The sequence below is a fragment of the Sceloporus occidentalis genome, unplaced genomic scaffold (genome assembly GCF_023333645.1).
Source record: "Sceloporus occidentalis isolate IW3139 unplaced genomic scaffold, rSceOcc1.0.p SCAF_2, whole genome shotgun sequence".
Lineage (NCBI taxonomy): Eukaryota > Metazoa > Chordata > Lepidosauria > Squamata > Phrynosomatidae > Sceloporus > Sceloporus occidentalis.
The window spans coordinates 8,738,219-8,755,834 of NW_028316982.1; the positions used below are offsets into that span (position 1 = coordinate 8,738,219).

The 17,616-nt window shown below is 45.3% G+C and overlaps 1 protein-coding gene across 15 annotated transcripts in view; it reads left to right on the forward strand.

Moving 5' to 3' along the window:
* EIF4G1 (eukaryotic translation initiation factor 4 gamma 1) overlaps positions 1 to 13,777 on the forward strand; it is a 104,089-nt gene extending 90,312 nt beyond the window's left edge. For 13 of the 15 annotated variants that reach the window (XM_089508693.1, XM_089508692.1, XM_089508694.1 and 10 more), the window contains 14 exons: positions 675 to 831; positions 1,490 to 1,590; positions 4,741 to 4,843; positions 4,934 to 5,036; positions 5,712 to 5,971; positions 6,074 to 6,189; positions 7,023 to 7,195; positions 7,317 to 7,442; positions 7,521 to 7,602; positions 8,946 to 9,044; positions 9,202 to 9,336; positions 10,403 to 10,484; positions 12,227 to 12,367; positions 12,881 to 13,777. In XM_089508693.1, coding sequence (XP_089364819.1) covers positions 675 to 831; positions 1,490 to 1,590; positions 4,741 to 4,843; positions 4,934 to 5,036; positions 5,712 to 5,971; positions 6,074 to 6,189; positions 7,023 to 7,195; positions 7,317 to 7,442; positions 7,521 to 7,602; positions 8,946 to 9,044; positions 9,202 to 9,336; positions 10,403 to 10,484; positions 12,227 to 12,367; positions 12,881 to 13,062 — 1,860 coding nt within the window. In that variant the 3' untranslated portion in view covers positions 13,063 to 13,777. The remainder of the gene's footprint in view (positions 1 to 674; positions 832 to 1,489; positions 1,591 to 4,740; positions 4,844 to 4,933; positions 5,037 to 5,711; positions 5,972 to 6,073; positions 6,190 to 7,022; positions 7,196 to 7,316; positions 7,443 to 7,520; positions 7,603 to 8,945; positions 9,045 to 9,201; positions 9,337 to 10,402; positions 10,485 to 12,226; positions 12,368 to 12,880) is intronic. The other 2 variants (XM_089508703.1, XM_089508702.1) reach the window with 2 other exon arrangements.
* The last annotated feature ends 3,839 nt before the right edge of the window (positions 13,778 to 17,616 follow it).

Below are 17,616 nucleotides of genomic sequence, written 5' to 3' on the forward strand. Positions count from 1 at the left end.
GGCTTGTGCGGCTAAGGCGATGGGCTGATAGTATCACTCGCAGCTGTATTTAATGCAGGAAGGCTCCCAATGCTGACCCTCCCTGTGCCTAAGGCTGCTACATGCTTAGTTGCAACACAGGAGAAGGAGCTGACAGGGAGCATGTACAACTTCTTTATGTTCACTCTTATTATACATAGAGCTGCACCCCAGAAAGAACACAATGCTTTGGAATCACAGTGTGAATTGCAAAGAGTAATGGGGGAGCAGCAGTCTGCTGGGGAAGGAGGGCAACAGGAAACAGGGCAGTCCTGTTCCCTGGGCACCTGCCAAGCAGTGTTTATGTCAGAGAGGCACCCCACCACCGTCCATTATTACTATTCCTACACTTAAGATCCTGCTAAGGTCTGTCAGAGATTCAGAACCAACATGTTACTGCTAGTGTGTACTGTTACCTAATACACAATGCACAATAGTGATAGGGGACAGAGGAATAAAATGTGTGTGTTTAGTTGTCAATGAGAATAAGCATTGATGAGGCTGGTTTTGAAAAAAGGGAACCCAGTGGGAATTAGTCCCATCCAGTGCAAGAGGTGTACGGGTTACTCTGTCCTGTTTCACTTCTTGGCTTTCATGCGGTCAAGTGTTCTGGGTGCTGTAATCTCTCTCCCTTGCTTTCTCGATGCCTCTTGCAGAATAGTTGGGTGCCAAGGAGAGGAGACCAGGGCCCCAAGACCATTGACCAGATCCACAAGGAAGCTGAAATGGAGGAGCACCGTGAGCATATTAAAGTGCAGCAGTTGATGTCCAAGCAGGATAAGAGGAGAGGGCCTCCAGGCCCACCATCCATAGGTGAGTTCAAGACCAGAGTGGGTAGGTGGCTCTCAGTTTCTAGATTCAATATTATAGGAACCAACTGCTTAAAGCATTTGGAAGAGGGAGAGCAGTTTTAATTGTAGCTGGGCGGAGGGGGGGGGGGAGGTATGTGAAAGGGAGGGTGGGAGAAAGGGAAGCTGCTACACAACATTCATTTATGGAATTGGTTTCCACAAATTGTATTAGTGGCCACTGTCTTTCTTTAAAGGAGATTAGATAAATTCATAGAGGATGGGTTACATTTAACCATAGTGGCTAAAAAAACTTGTAAGCATGGAGTGTTACTGAATATAGGTTGGTAATGGGTGGGAGAGTAATTGCTTCCCATCTCTTCCTGTGGGCTGCTCAGAGAGGCATCTGGTTGCCCAGTTTAGAAAACAGGATGCTGTACCAGAGAAGACCAGTGGGGTCTGATGTGGCAGGACTCTCTTAAGTTCTTGAACCAGAGAGACTGTGGTATCAGGCTATCTCACTCCAATAAAAGTAGTAACTGTATGCTCCTCCCCCATGCACACATGGGCATGTGCAAAAACACACACACACACACACACACACACAAAATCACTGCATATGGGCAGGTTGTGCTCTTGGGTCTTTGGCAGAGAAGGGTCTTAACTTGCTGCAATGTCCACAGGTGGACGAGGAAGCTTAGTTTCGGATGATGGCTGGAACACTGTTCCCATCAGCAAGGGAAACAGACCGATTGACACCACCAGGTTAAGCAAGATCACTAAGGTAAGGTGTTAAATACTGAAAGGGAGAGGAAATAGATGTCATTTTGTAGCAGGGTTGTTCAGTTGTTGAAATTATGGCCCAGAGGACCTTGGATGCTCATGTCCTCCAATTTTTAATTTTTGGGGGGGCTGCCCCAAATGTCCTTAGGAGATATAAAGGGCAATTTTGCTATGTTCTTGGCCCTCTCTAGGCTAATATAGGCCCAGAAAAAGTGTTTTTTCCAACAGGAAGTGACCCAGAAGTCAACTTCCAGGTCCCTAACTATTGGCAAAAAGACCTCTCCTGGCCTGAAATGCCCCCCTGCCTATGGTATATTGCCCTACACAGCCTCCTATTATTTCTCCTTTTCAGAGGAATAATAATAATATAATTTATTTATATTCCGCCTTTTTCCTAGGGAATCAAGGCAGATTACAACATAAAAACAACATAGTAGCAATAAAACGTAGTAGAAATAAAATTACAATTAAAAGAAACAACTCCATATCCCAACCCTCCCCACAGCCATAAAAACATTAATCAAAAACTATAAAAAGAAATTAAAAAACAAGATAAGTTAAAAGAACATTCCTGTTAGGAAGTTAGTAAAATTGTGGGTAGAATAGTGGAGGGAGAGAGATCTCTTTTCCTAGGGGGGAACGGGACAGATGATGTTAGTGGGGGAGGCTAGTCTATAAAGGTTAATCTGGAAAGGCCTGCTGGAAGTGATCAGTCTTAACGGCCTTTTTAAAGGCGTCAAGGGTGGTAATATGACGGATCTCGTCCGGCAGGTCGTTCCAGAGCCTAGGAGCGGCAGATGAGAAGGTCCTCTGGGTCACCCCAGACAATCTGGTCGTCTTTGGTTGTAGCAGGTTAGGTTTTTCTCAGAGGACCTGAGTGTGTGGGGTGGATTATGTGGAAGAAGGCACTCCCGCAGGTAGCCTGGACCCAAGCCATGTAGGGCTTTAAAGGTGATAACCAACACCTTGTACCTTGCTCGGAAACGGATAGGCAGTCAATGGAGAGGTTTTAGTACAGGTGTAATGTGGTTGACTCTAGATGTACCCGTGGCCAGCCTGGCTGCCATGTTTTGTACTCATTGGAGTTTTCGAACTTGGCACAAGGGTAGCCCCGTGTAGAACGCATTATAGAAGTCTAGCCAAGAGGTTACCAGTGCATGTACTACTGTTTCTATATCACCTGGCTCCAGGAAGGGTCGCAGCTGGCATATCAGCCGAAGCTGATAACAATTCTTTTTAAAAAAATAATGAAGTCCACAAAAATAATCACAGGAGTGGCCCTTTCCATATTTTCAAAGACATGGTTGTGTTAGTCTGGAAAATCATTATGCAAAGGGAAAATCTAGTGGCACCTTTGAGATTAACTGAAACAAAGAAGTTGGTAGACGAGCTTTGGTAGACTTAAGCCTATTTCCTGAGACGCACAGGGTGGAGTGGAGAGTCCATAGACAGATCTGTATAAGCCGGTTGTGTGGCAGAATGTCCACTGAATTTCAGTTAACTTTCCACCACACACAACACTTATAAAGGTCTCTCTCTAGACCTACCACTCCATCCTGTGCATCTCAGGAAATAGGCTTAAGTCTACAAAAGCTTGTGCTACCAACTTATTTCTTTCAGATAGTCTCAAAGGTGCTACTAGATCCCTTTACATACTGATTTTCCAGACTTTGATCGACAGCATTTTTAGGGTTGTAATTACTGGGTAGAGTTTCAAAAAAGAAGTTGACATAAGGCAGCCTGAGTCAGCAGGAGACTGGATTTGCAGGCTTTTATGTCTTCCCTTGAATACTATTGTACTGATGTTAACTAATATTGTGCCAAGGAACATCATTTCTGTCATGAGAAATTAATTGAGAATCGTTGAGGGATGCAAGCTTTTTTCATATGCCATTATTCTGCATCCAAAATTCAGCTTTTAAACTTTAATATTGGAGAAAAGTTTTGGGAGTAGTTTCTTTTTAAATATATAAACATGGAGGTCAAGCAGTGAGGACAACATTGGACATACAGGTGGCGACTAGGGGCTAGGACTGAGAAAACATAGGTGTAATATTGATATGTTGACTATTTTTCCTCATATCCTGGCTGTTGAAAGCCCTGTGCAAACGGTTTCTGCTTTTTTGAACTCTCATGATTCCTCACTCAATACATTGTTTACTTGACCCAGTCTGCACTACGTCAAGGGTGTACACAGTGCCCCCAAGAGCCCTCATAACCCACAAAGAGTCCCAGAATATTTTTTGCTTCTCTCTTTGTATTGCCTACAGTGCCCCAAAGCCTCAGATGGAGCACTGTCAGCCATTTTATCATGTTTTGATGCAGGAGAGGCTTCTCTTTTTAAGGTCTCCAGTATATTTAATTTTTTCAAACAGGAAGTAACCAAAAGCCAGCAAAATAGCCCATAGTGGTCCCCCTCCCCAGGCATCAGGGATGCTACTGACCATTTTTAGGAGCTTCTTTACAGAACATCCAAATTTGGTAGGAGTGGAGTTAAGGGTGCAGGAGGTAAAAACAGGGGATGTAGCCTTCTAGGGTCCTGAAGGAGGACAGAGTGACCCCCCAATCCCAGGTAGTTTATTAGTCTTAACCACCATGCTATTTATACCATAAAACACCTCTAATCCTATCTACCTCCATGCATAATTCGTTGTCAATATAATTTATGGAGTATGAATGTTATGGATTCACAGAGCCTAGAAACTTCATTCATTCATTCATTCATTCATTCATTCATGGTATTTATACCCTGCTCTTCAGTCCCAAAGTCTCTCAGAGTGGCTTACAGATAGTGATTCAGATAGTTCCCTGCCCTCAGGCTTATAATCTAAAAAGACATGACACAAAAGGAGAAAAGGATGGTGGAGGGAAGGGGATCAAGTCCAGTGGTTCTTCTCTCCCTCTGAGGCCTGGACCATGGCAGATGCTCCGGCTAGCCCTGATGGAGTTGGGCCTGCCTAATCACACTCTGCGAGGCCAGATGATGTCAGATGGACTGGAGGGAGGGCTCTTCTTCTTCAGGCTAGGCCTTGTCATTAAAGCTTGAATTTTTAAGATAAGAGGTATTACTTTTGTTAAATAAGAAGGTCTAGGGTTTGTTTCCTCTCATCGGTAAATTATTCCAACATCTTTGCTTTGCCTACTCCCACAGCCTGGTTCAATCGACACTAATAATCAGCTCTTTGCACCTGGTGGGCGGCTGAGCTGGGGAAAAGGCAGCAGTGGTGGTACAGGTGCCAAGCCAGCTGAACCAGGTAAGTCAACTGGTGAAATAGAGGGGCTGTGAAATTGGGGTTATGTATGCAGAACCTTAGCCCTCTAACCTCTCCACTTCCTTTTCCTAGCATCTGACTCCAACCGGCCAGCCACAAGTACCTTGAATCGTTTCTCAGCCTTACAGCAGTCAGCTCCAGTAGAGAGCCAAGATGTGCGGCGTGTGGTACAAAGGTCAGTCTCATTCTCAGCCTTCCTTGCAGTCAAAGGTCTTTCTCCCTTCCTGCTCAGACCTGTTCGAAGAAGTACGGCTAAGTCACCCTGTATGTTGGAGCATATATTGGCTCATCTGGAACAAATGGGAGCCAGTGGGTTTTTTTTTTTTTGGGGGGGGGGGGGCAAGATCTGTTCAGAGGAGTGTTGCAACTTTCTTTAGCTAGCTGGAATGGATCATTTAGCTCTGAATTGCTGGCAGACATGTGAAGAGGCACTGCCACTTAAATTCTTAATTTGTCAGAGAAAAGAAAGCATCCAGCATCTTGCTTTATTATTTCATCTCTCTTGACTTCCTGCATGGTAATTAAGACAAAACAATATCACCCCATTCACTTCACTTGCCAGTCTGATAAATGATGTTGTTGCTTCTACTCTGAAAAACATCTTGGAACTCTATCCCCTTGTGTTCCCCTACACTATATACCATCTAGGGATTTTGTTTAGTCTCTTAAAGAGGAATTTCCTCTCTCTTCTTGTTTTTCTACTGAGCAAGATCCCTGCAGGCTGAAATCATAAAGCCTGAAAGGCAGAAATGATGCCTTTCTGGATTTACTTCTTGTTGGGTGGGCAGGGGTTGATTCTCTGAAGTCTGTATTAGGACTGGGGGTACTAGCTTTCCTGATCTCCCTACAGAAGCAGCAGTAGTCGTGACCGTTCTGAGAAGGGCAGTGAGCGAGGAGATCGCTTGGAGCGTGACCGACCAGAGAGAGGTGAGCGCCTTGAGCGATCAGAGAGACCAGAGCGCTCCGACAGAAACAGAACCCCTCTCACGAAGCGTAGCTTCAGTAAGGAAATGGATGACAGGAGTCGGGAGCGTGAAAGGCAAGGGGTCGTTGAGACAGTGCGCAAAGTGTCCAGCATGACAGAGGAGCGGGACCGAAGTAGGGAGCCTGGTGAGTGGTGGGAAGGTGTTGGGGTGAGCATGCAATGGCCCCTTCCCTGTTCTGGTACTGGGAACAACTCTGATCTTTCCATCTCCCTTTCTCCTTTCCCAGCAAAGCGTGAGCCTGTGGCCCCTGAACTACCTGCCAAGCCTGCCTTGTCTGAAGAAGAACTCGAGAAGAAGGCCAAAGCCATTATTGAGGAGTACCTGCACATCAATGACATGAAGGTTTGTGCCAAAGGCCAGCAATTGTGGTACTTTGAAACTATGCCAGGAAAGAGAGGCTAGAGTGGGAGCAATGGAGAACTTGGACTGCATCTGCACTACCAAAATAATCCAGGTTGACACCACCTTAACTGCCATGGCTCAGTGCTATGGAATTCTGGAACTGTAGTTTTGTGAGAGACTTAGCCTTCTCAGAGAGCTCTGATGCCACAACAAACTACAAATCCCAAGATTCCATAGGCAGTTAAAGCAGTGTTAAAACTGCATTAATTTGCAGTGTAGATGCAGCCTTGATGAGAGAAAGCTGTATATGGTTTACTGGGCATTAATTTTATTTAAGCAATTTTTAGACTCTTCATCTCAGATATTATTCTGTTGTTGATTAAGATGGTGTAGAGGGATATCAATGCAGTCAGAGGCCAATCCCTTTCTTGGGGACCAAGGTCAAAGGGCAATAAAAGACAGATAATAAAATTTCAAATCAATTAGCAACAGAAAAGTAACTTCCCTAAGATCTGGATCAGACCCTCCCCCATAAGCATACAAACAGATGCACCTCTACACACACACAGACAGACAGACAGACAGAGTGCAGGCAGTGAAATACTACTGTGAGAACTAAGTATTTAAAGTTGTCTTCTGCCTGGCAACCGGCTAGGAGTGGATTGCCCAGCTGGGCATCTTGATGCCTGCACCTTTGGCCCATTGCACATTTTGTAGCCTTTGGATACCAGCTGAATGTGAGAAGTTTTATGTCAGGGCTTGGTCAGCCTTTAGGGTGTCTGCTATGAGAATGTTTGTGCTGAGTTCTCTCCCTCTCTGCCCATTTCTTGCAGGAGGCCTTACAGTGTGTGCAGGAGTTGAACTGCCCTTCTCAGCTTTACATCTTTGTGCGGAATGGCATTGAGTCCACACTCGAGCGAAGCACCATTGCCCGTGAGCACATGGGACTGCTGCTGTACCAGTTGGTTAAGGGAGGCAACATCTCCAAGGAACAGTACTACAAAGGGTAAAGGAGCGCTTTTCTGGCTGTAAGGGCTAAGGAGAGGCAGCTTTGAGAGTTTGTGTACCCAGGAGCCCTTGGGCTGCACCCACTTCCATGACACAAATCCCTCCCTTACTTCCCACAGGTTGCATGAGATCCTTGAGATAGGTGAGGACATGGAGATTGATATCCCTCATATATGGCTGTACCTGGCAGAAATCATTACTCCCATTCTGAGAGAAGGTGGTATCCCCATGGAGGAGCTGTTCAGGTGAGTTAGAGTCTTGTACCTCTTTTGCTTTCATGCTTTGGTTCTGGTGTATGACCTGTCCCCTGGGCTTCTTTTCAGGGAGATTGCCAAGCCCTTGGTCCCCATTGGCAAGGCCACGACTCTGCTGCTGGAGATCCTGGGCCTGCTGTGCAAAGGGATGGTAAGTTGTTCATTTGGGAATGAATCTTAAAAAGTTGGTCAGAGAACAGCTGTAGGGTCTCAGGTTGCCCCTTAGAAAACCTTTGGAGTGCTTCATGCTCCAGTTAACATTGTCTCTTGATTCTGGGGAAGCTTGTTATAGTTAACCAGTAATTAAAATATTCTTTGTACATGAACCACCTTTGGCTCCCCCCCTTTTTTAAATTTACTAAAGTTACCATATATACTAAACTATAAGTTGAGAAATTTATGCCCAAATATTGACCCTAAAATCTGGGGTCGAATTATACAAGGGTCATTACAGTTACCATGGCTTGAGATCAACTGGAGGACAGTTAACAACAACAACAACAACAACAAACAATAATAATGCTCATAAAGCTCCTTTAAAAAGTAGCCCTGATGTCCCACTCTCCATGCCTCAGCAGCGCTTGCTGAAAGAGCTGCGAGGCACCAGTGTGAGTGTGCATGTAATGATTCCCTTCTTGATCCTATCTCCAAACTTTTCTTTCTCCTCTTTGCATTTCCCCATTTTCTCTCCATTTGCAAGCTGATCTCCAAACCTTGCTTCCTCTTTGCATTTCCCCATTTTCCCTCGGTTTGCAAGGTGATCTCCAAACCTTTGCTTCTCCTCCTCCTCCTCCTTGCGTTTCCTCTGAAAACCAAGCTTCTCTTTTTTCCCCTCCACTTGCACTTCGAAGCCAGTCTTAAAATCTGTCTCCTAAATCCTGCTCTCGACTTATCCACGGAGCATATCAAAATCCAAGATTTTGATCCTAAAACCTTCCCTCGACTTATACATGAGGTTGACTTGTACACGAGTATTTACGGTACTTCAGCCAGTGACCACACTGAGTTAGGGAACTGGCGATCTGGCAGTCAAAAGAATAACTTTTTCCATGCTCTGTCCCACCCTGCTCTCACATGTAGGGAAAGCACATTGTGTGCTGGAGCAGTTGGTTGACACTTTATTTCAAAGGAAGTGATTTGGTCTCTCCAGTCCCATTTGCTTGGTGTGGAAGCCTTCGTAGATGGGAATGATGGTGGCATTCTGTCTCGTACCCAGGCAGAAAGTGTTTTTCATTTTCTAGAACTAAATTTAGTGCTCATAGTTGGTGACCCTGCACCTAGTTATGTGTTGTCTGAGCACAGTTCTGCACATGACATTTTCAGGTGTGTATCTTACAAAGTATACAAAATATAAAGTGTCATACTCAGATTTGCAGTTAACTGCCTCATCAACTCTCTTGTCAAAGAGACTTCAGCTCCATGCAGAGTGTAGAGTTGGTGGGGTTGTGAGTATCTTTTGTAAAGTTGACCTAAGAAAGTCCCTGTTCTCTGCAGAGCCACAAGAAGGCAGGGACACTGTGGAGAGAAGGGGGCCTTAGTTGGAAAGAGTTTTTACCAGAAGACCAGGATGTCAATAAGTTCATCACAGAGCAGGTAAGCAAAACAACATAGCCCCTGAAACCTAAACAAGTGAAGTTTGACAGCCATGCAGCCTCCAGTGTCTCTTTAAAGTAAAATGTGTTTCTGGATGTGTCCTTCATTTGCTAGGGCTGCTTGCCCTCACTATTCTTTTTTTTATCCTTGTTTTCAGAAAGTGGAGTATACAATGGGTGACAGTTCAGATGCACCCAGCCGCAAAGAGCTCACTTCAGAAGAGCTGTGCAAACAACTAGATAAATTATTAAAAGAGAATGCAAATAACCAAAGAATAAATGACTGGATAGAGGTAAGGATTTTGGGAGGGGGGCAGCTTGCCCAGGCCAGTGGCGGGGTGGGGCTGGAAGGCATGTGAGAGAGCTAGTGGTCTAAGTGACATTTCAAAAGCCCATCTTTCTGCACAGATAAATCAGAGCCTTTTGCATTTATTTCCTAGTCATTAGCCTGAGCTTAACAATTCTGCCTAAAGGATCATTCAGCAAAGGACATGTTCTTTAGGTACAATTGCTGGATTATTTTTCCTGTGTTACCTGGCAGTGGAAAGGGGGCAGCTGGACAGCATTACAGGGAGCATGGGAATTTCAGGGCAGTAGTGGTACCAAACTTTCAGGGCTGGTTTTTGAAATGTTGCAGCTTCCTGGAGCAGAGAACGGCTTGGAGGTTGCTCCTGAGTGGAAAGATGCATGCCTCAGCTAGAGTGATCCAGTACAGAGGACTTCCACTGCAGCTCACCAACAGCCATTTTGGCTGTGACATGTTGCCAGTGGCCTAATTCTGAATGAGGCACGTTGTTTAATATAATCTGAAAAAACTCTGCTCTCTATTTCTAGTATTTTGCCCATGGAATGGGCTCATTAACTCTGTGTTCACTTCCTCTGCTTATCTGATAATTGAGTTATCGCTGCGGCAGTTAATGTTCATCTACCAGACTGCAACACTGTTGCTGTATCCTTGGTAGCAGGTGAGAAAGGTAGCCTGACACAGGGCATCAAATGAAGGAGACAGGTGTAAGCTGTTGGCAGAATGCTTTCTCTTTTTTTTAATAGATCTCCAGGTTCTTACCAAAACAAACAAACAAAAAACAGCTTCATTTATATATTGTTTCATACTGAACTAACAGTGTCTAAGCAGTTTACAACTGTAAGCTAATTGCCCCCAACAATCTGGGCACTCATTTTAGTGACCTCAGAAGGATGCAAGCCTGAGTCAAGCTTGAGCCCTGGCTAGTATTGAACTCGCAACATTATGGTTTTGAGTGAGTGGCTGCAGTACAGGCATTTAACCACTGCGCCATTAAGGTCAGCAAGTGATATACATTTCTGACCATTGATTTTGCATATTTTTTCTTTCAACAGGCAAACCTGAGTGAACAGCAAGTCTCATCCAATATGTTTGTCAGGGCTCTGATGATGTCAGTGTGCCATTCAGCTGTTGTCTGTAAGCATAGTTACATGATTTTCTTTTACCTATTTGTGTGTTTGAAAGAGAGCAGTATGCTGGCTAGGACTGCTGGGAGTTGCAGTCAAACATCTGGAAGCCTGAACTTTTGTCCACCCCTGCTCTGTTCCTATGAAACATTATGCTCCAAGCAAGTCAAGCATCATTACCACTGTCTCTGCAAATTAGTTTTAGGCTGCTTACTTTGGAATGCAAAATGATAAGCAGTAGAATGATGATGGCATTGGTAACTGGCAGGCCATAGATAATGAGCTGTGTTTAGTTTTATGTGTTATGCTGAAGGTGAAGTAGTCATGGTAAAGAGGCAGAAATGGCAGAAGGGACAGACAGTAAGGGTGGGATGATTAGAAAAGCAAAGATTTGTGAGAGTGGAATCCACTGATATGCCTGGGCTTGGTATCTAGCACAGGGCCTCATTTTGAATACTGCTCCTCTTCATTGAGTGAGCAGATTGGAGTCTTGGCTGTGATGCCAATTTATGTCAACTCCAGGTTCCTTCATGAGGCCCTTGAGGCCCAGTCTTGACTGCATGGAAAACTTCTGCTGTCCTCTTCCAGCTTTTGAGCCTGCGGAGCTTAAAAGAGCAAAGCAGCTTGATGCTGCTGTGCTCACCTCAGTCCAGGCTTATGAGATTCTCCTGCCTTGCCTCGTCCTGGGAGATAGTGGGGATGTTGTTTGTTTTGTTTTTGTTTTTTTTATTTATATACCGCTATTCCAAAGATCATAGCGGTGAACAGCAAGTAAGCTAATTAGCAAGTAAGCTAATTTGCCCCCAACAATCTGGGTACTCATTTTAGCGACCTCGAAAGGATGCAAGCCTGAGTCGAGCTTGGGCCCTTTTGCTGGTCTTGAACTCGCAACCTTGTGGTTTCGAGTGAATGGCTGCAGTACAGGCATTTAACCACTGCGCCACCAGGGCTCCATGTTGCTTGATGTTGTTGTTGTGTGCCTTCATTTCCAACTTCTGGCAACCTTAAGGCAACCCTATCATGGGATTTTCTTGGCATTTGTTCAGATGAAGTTTGCCATTACCTTTCCCTGAAGCTGAGAGCATTTGACTTGTCCAAGGTCATCTAGTGGTTTTCGTGGCTGAGCAGGGAATCGAACCCTAGTCTCCAGGGTTGTAGTCCCAACATTCAAACCATTTTGCCACAACTGCAATCAAAAATGTTGTTCTACTGCTTAGCTGACAAGTGCATTTGTAGATTTCATCAGAGTGAGAGCCAGGAGGTAAAACCTGCCCCTAATTTGAACCCCAGACAAATACCCTTTGGGATTTGATGTGTGTGGCACGTGTTACTGTTATAGTGCACTGCAGTCATACGTACCAGGAGTTCAGCAGTGGTGGGGAGCTCAGCTCAGGTCCCAGAAATACTAGTGGATAGTGCAAGCATTCCTGCCTGAACTATTGGGCAGGGTGATGCCATCCTGGCCTCCTGTCAGATGCCCAATGTCACATTTCATTTTTATACTTTGTACTAAGTCCAGAAACTCCCAGCTGGTTTAGAATATGGCAGCTAGATTGATTACAGGTACATCCAGGAGTGATCATGTTATACCAATCTTAAAATCAAAGTATTAAAAATGACAAGAGTAGGATACTGCTTGAGTGAGGAAAGTGGGATAGGAGGTTTGCTCACAAATGCTTTGGGGCTAGGATGAGTCCAGACTTGCTGAAAAATAATCTGGCTTCACTCTTTTCCCCCTTCCTGCCACTGCAGTTGAGAATCCTTACCGGATGGACAGCGCTGTGATTAAAAACCGAGCCAAGATGCTGCAGAAATACCTGAGTGATGAAAACAAGGAGCTGCAGGCTCTCTACGCTTTACAGGCCCTTGTGGTGAAGCTGGACCAGCCAGCCAGTAAGTGTTTCTCTCTCAGATACTGAGCCACATTTCAAATACACGGAAGAGCTCTGGCTTTGTCTTTTTTAGACAGTTGATTACTCACATTGGTCAGATTGGGCCTTCCCTTCTTATGAATAATGGCCCTAGTTGCCCACATAAAATTGAACCTGCCATTATCACGGTGCCTTTATGGCCAAGTTGGGTACCGTATGGGCCATGGGCTACCATAGGCTCCCCAACCATTTTTTATTCCAGTAGTGAGTGCCTTGTGCCCCACAAAAATATGTGGGGAGCCAGAGCTCTTCTGTATATTTGGGATGTGTTTTCACGAACTGTGATTCTCTTTTAAAACAAGGTGCAGCCCTATTCCAACAACAACTTTCCCCACAAAAAAAAATGTGTTGATAGAATATGGTATCTTGCTCCCTCTAACTGCATTTGCCAGGAAAACCCTAGGATAGGGTTGCTGTAAGTTAGAGTTGACTTGAAGGCTCATAACAACAACAATATTGTCACTCTCATTTCCAGATCTACTCCGAATTTTCTTTGATGCCTTGTACGATGAGGACGTGATTAAAGAGGAAGCCTTCTACAAGTGGGAATCGAGCAAAGACCCCGCCGAGCAGCAAGGAAAAGGTGTTGCCCTCAAGTCGGTCACAGCCTTTTACACTTGGTTGCGTGAAGCTGAGGACGAATCCGATAACAACTGAGTCACCCCCGTTGGGGGAGGGAGGGTGGACTGAGCCTGCCGGCTGCTCTGACCCTTCCCTGGAGCCTTGGACTCCCGTAAAGGGTGGAGTGGGGAAGGATACACAGGACTGAGTACCGCTGTCTATACCTCCCCCGGACTTTTTTCTTTTCCCCCTTTTTTCTTTTCTTTTCTTTCTTTTTTTGGTTGGGATTTTTTGTTTTGTTTTAACAGCCTGTATCGGTTTGTGTCTTGATGATAATAAATTGATGCTGAAGGAGGTAGGTGTCGCTGTGGGCACTCCGCTGAGCCCTCCCTGCCCCAGCACCAGGCCAATGCCCCATGGCACCTGGATGATTTTAATTGAGCGGGGGCCCAATTTCTCACAGGTGCAAAGCACCCGAAACACATGTCTGTGGGAAGGGGATGGTGATGTTGTGGGGCGGGGAGGGAGGAGCCCGATGACTTTGCTCCCCTGCCTGGTCCCCCCCCCCCCGCCAGTTATTGCTGAAATATAGAGAGAGATTATATAAATATATAAATATATATATATAAAAATATAAATATAGACTTATTAAATCTTTTGAGGTTTGAGAGGATAGAACTCTGCTCTCTGCAGACTTTGCCCACGTACTCCTGCACCTCCCCCCACACCCTTGGATCACCGCCTTGGAATTAACGCAAAACCTCTGGATGGTTGTTTTTTGGGGTTTTCTTTCTTTTCTTTTCTTTTTTTTTTTAAAAAAAAACACCTTTCAAGAGAGGCAACATTTCCCCCCAAGTATCCACCTTCCTTAGTAATTGCTGAAGAGTTGAATTTGAATTTGAAATTACGAGGGATAGATGGGAGAGCTGCTCTACCCCCCCTTTCATATATTTCCCTCCATACATCGGTTCTGTGTTGGTTCCTTGGCCTAGCCTCCCTCAGCATCCCTCTCCCCTCCAGACCCACCTCAAGGCCACGGCAGGGTGATCTTCTGCATCTGCGATGGATGGTTATAAGGATTTGGGCTTGTCTAATTAAAAGGAAAGCAAGCAAAACAAACCACAAAACAAAAATGAAACAAGGATTCAATTACCGGTGACGTGAATTTGTAAATATTTTTTCTTTTTTTTTCTTTTTTTTTTCTTTATGGAGTATTTAATTGAAGATTCAAAAGCATCTTTTCACCGTAAACTGGAAATAAAAAAAGAACATTGGTAAATAAAGATGATGTGTTGCTGATGTTGCATCCCTGCTCACCATGGCAGGTTGGTGAGGGAGAGAGGCTTTCCTGGGTTTTGGCTCCTTCCGTCTGATCTCAGGATGGGGGCGAGGAGGTTTCCTGAAGCTGAAGAGGCCCGGTTTGGCATCACAATGAGCAGAGGAGGATCTGGTGGAAAAGGCTGTGGCGAGCAGCAAAAGCAGACCAGTACTATGAGTGGATTCATAGTTGTGTCTTAATTTGGGTGAAAACTTGAGGCTTCAGTTAGGTTTCTCATAAGCTTTTTAAAAAATTGAAATTAAAACAAGAGGCACAGGTCTTGCTGTGCAGTAGGTCCTAATGCAGGGATCAACAGTATGGTGCGTGCCTCCCAGATGCTTTGGATTACATTCTCCATCGTGACTGACTGCTGGCTGCAGTGTTCTAAGGCTGTTGGGAGTTGTAATTGAAAACATCTAGAGCAGTGATGCCGAACCTATGGCACGCGTGCCAGAGGTGGCACTCAGAGCCCTCTCTGTGGGTACACGTGCCGTCGCCTCAACACAGAGTTCACCAGAGTTTGTCACTAGAAAGCCAGAGGGCATGGCACTTTGCAGTAAATAAGTGGGTTTGGGGTTGCTGTTCGGGCACTCAGTCTCTAAAAGGATCACCATCACTGATCTAGAGGCTGCCAGGTTGCCTTTCCTATCATAAAGAATGGCTGAAGAGAGCATATGTGTGGAAGAGCCATAGTTCAGTGGAACGCCAAATGTTTTGCTTACAGAAGGGTCCAGCTTCAATTTGAAGGATCTTGGGGCAATGCAAGATATTGGTCACAGACCCTGGAGAGTGCATCATAAAGCAGGAGTGGGAAGCTTAAGCCCAGAAGGTGGAATTTGGTCCTCCTGAGATCCAGATCTGGCCCTTAGGTTCCCCAGAAGTTGCATCTCTTCATGAGATTACCATTCAAGTTTCCCAATGTTTGTATGCTGATTTCTGTTTTTAAAATGATTCTTAAGGCAGTAAAACATGCTGGTATCTTTGATCCTATATGTTTGCTTTTGACTCTGCACCTTTGGGAAATGGCTCCCCAGCATAATACCTCTGAAATTGATTGTGGCCCTCAGGCCGAAAGCGGTTCCCCACTCTTGCTGTACAGGTCTGGATGGGCCTTTGGTACAGGAGATGATTTGATCCTAGTAATAGAATGTTAGGTTGAGTTCCTTCCTCATTAACCACTGCCTCTTCTAAAAAGATCTTACAACACCTTTGATACTGAAAGAGAGAAGTTGATAGCATGAGCTTTTGTAGATTGGAGCCTACTTCCTCAGACACATCCAAAAGCATCTGAGGAAGAAGGCTCAAGTTTACAAAAGCTCATGCTACCAACTTTGTTCTTTTCATTTAGTCTGCAAGATCCCTTTGCACACTGATTTTCCAGACTAACATGGCTATGAAGTAGGAATTCTATGTAAGTCACCTGTGCCCTGTGTTCATGTGTAGGCAAAGTGTGATCTGTGAAAGTCACACCCTTTTGGGATTTTGCAGAGTGGTTTATTAAGGTGGGTTTAACAGATAAAGTGGCATACTGGAGCTGAGGAATGGGAGGTGGCAAGTGATCTTTACATTATAGTTTGAATCGTGTGGGAAATGAACTGGGAAACTTACCTTGCCCACTGTACTTTTTTTATCAGTTTGTTTTCAGGTTTAGAAACCAAGGCGGGTTATAGACCGCCGCTTTGAGGCGGTCTGCTGCCGCCGCTGTTTGCTCCGTGTGGGAGCTGCAGCAGCCACACCGCGCGGAGCAAAAAAGAGCTCCAAAATGGAGCTCCTTCTTGCGGCGCCTCTGTGACGTCGTGAGGCACCGCTGGCGCATTCGCGACGTCATAGGCGCCATGACACGTCTGGACGCTATGCGTCCGATACGTAAACATGGCGGCCCCCATGTGGAAGGGGCGCCGCCATGTACGTATGGAATACGTACTAGGGTTAGGGGGGTGCGGAAGCACCGCCCCTTCCTAACCCTAATACGTATTCCATACGTATTTTTTGGCGGTCTGTAACCCGCCCAAAATGCATGCATGCTAAGAAGTCTCCAAGAAAGCAAACACTTGTCAGGTGAGAGGCAAATGTAATGTGGAAATAATAGGGACAGGTTTCTACACTACAAAGAAAGAAAGAAAGAAGAGCAGGTCAACATGTTAAACTTTATTGAAACCAAACAATATGTACATGTGAAATGAAACAACCAGATCAGGTATGCCTTGCATAATAATAATAAAAGCCCAAACCATTCTTCTAGAGACTATTTGAAAACTTCTATAGAAATGTAGCCAGAAATGACTTCTTTTAGCAGCCTCTGCTTTTCTTATGATTTCCATTTTGGTGCCAGAGTTAGAGGCCTGTGTTCTCTGAATTTGTTGAGGCTACATGGTGAAGAGGGCTTACCTGCTTTTCTGGATTCTGGAGGTGGCTGCTGTTCACTTGTCTATTACAGACAGTCACATATAGCTACCTTAGGACTGGAGCAGAGTCCCATTCTTTCCTAGCTGTAACATTGGCGGGTTACAGACCGCCATTTAGTACGTAATGAATACATACTAGGGTTAGGAAGGGGCGGTGCTTCCGCACCCCCCTAACCCTAGTACGTATTCCATACGTACAACATGGCAGCGCCCCTTCCACATGGGGGCTGCCATGTTTACGTATCGGACGCTGTGCGTCCGCACGTGTCGTGGTGTCTATGATGTCGCGAGTCCGCCCCTGGCACCTAGCGACGTCATAGAGGCGCCGCTTAAAGAAGCTCCATTTTGGAGCTTCTTTTTTGCTCCGCAAGGGAGCCACACGGTGTGGCTGCGGCGGCTCCCTTACGGAGCAAACGGTGGCGGCAGCAGACCGCCTCAAAGCGGCGGTCTATAACCCGCCATTATTGTATTGCTTACTGCAGACATACTGCTGCAACAGTGTGTTTCTGCCATCTATCCACCATTCTTCAAATATTGATGCTGCTAAAAGACAGTCTAGCTAGACAAAGGACTTGGAGGAAAATGAGGGATGGGATGCTAAAAAGCCTTTGTAGAAAAGAGCTTCTTTGACAGAGGCTTTGTTAACTGAGTTATGCCTGTAATCTGAGTTATGTCTGTGAGCTTCCTTGGGTCCCTTCTGGGAGAAAGGCAGCATACAGATGAAATGGATCTCCTGACCTAAACCAAGTATTTGTATCTAGAGGAAGGAATGCTGTCACCCCATCCCACCTCTTTGAACAAATGTCCCAAAACCTTCCATAAGCTGAAAATGAAGGCACAAAAGAACAACAACCCAGGGTGGGGTAGGTGCAAACTGCAGAACGTATACAAGCCTGAAAGTTACCAACTCCTCCCCCCCCCCCATGC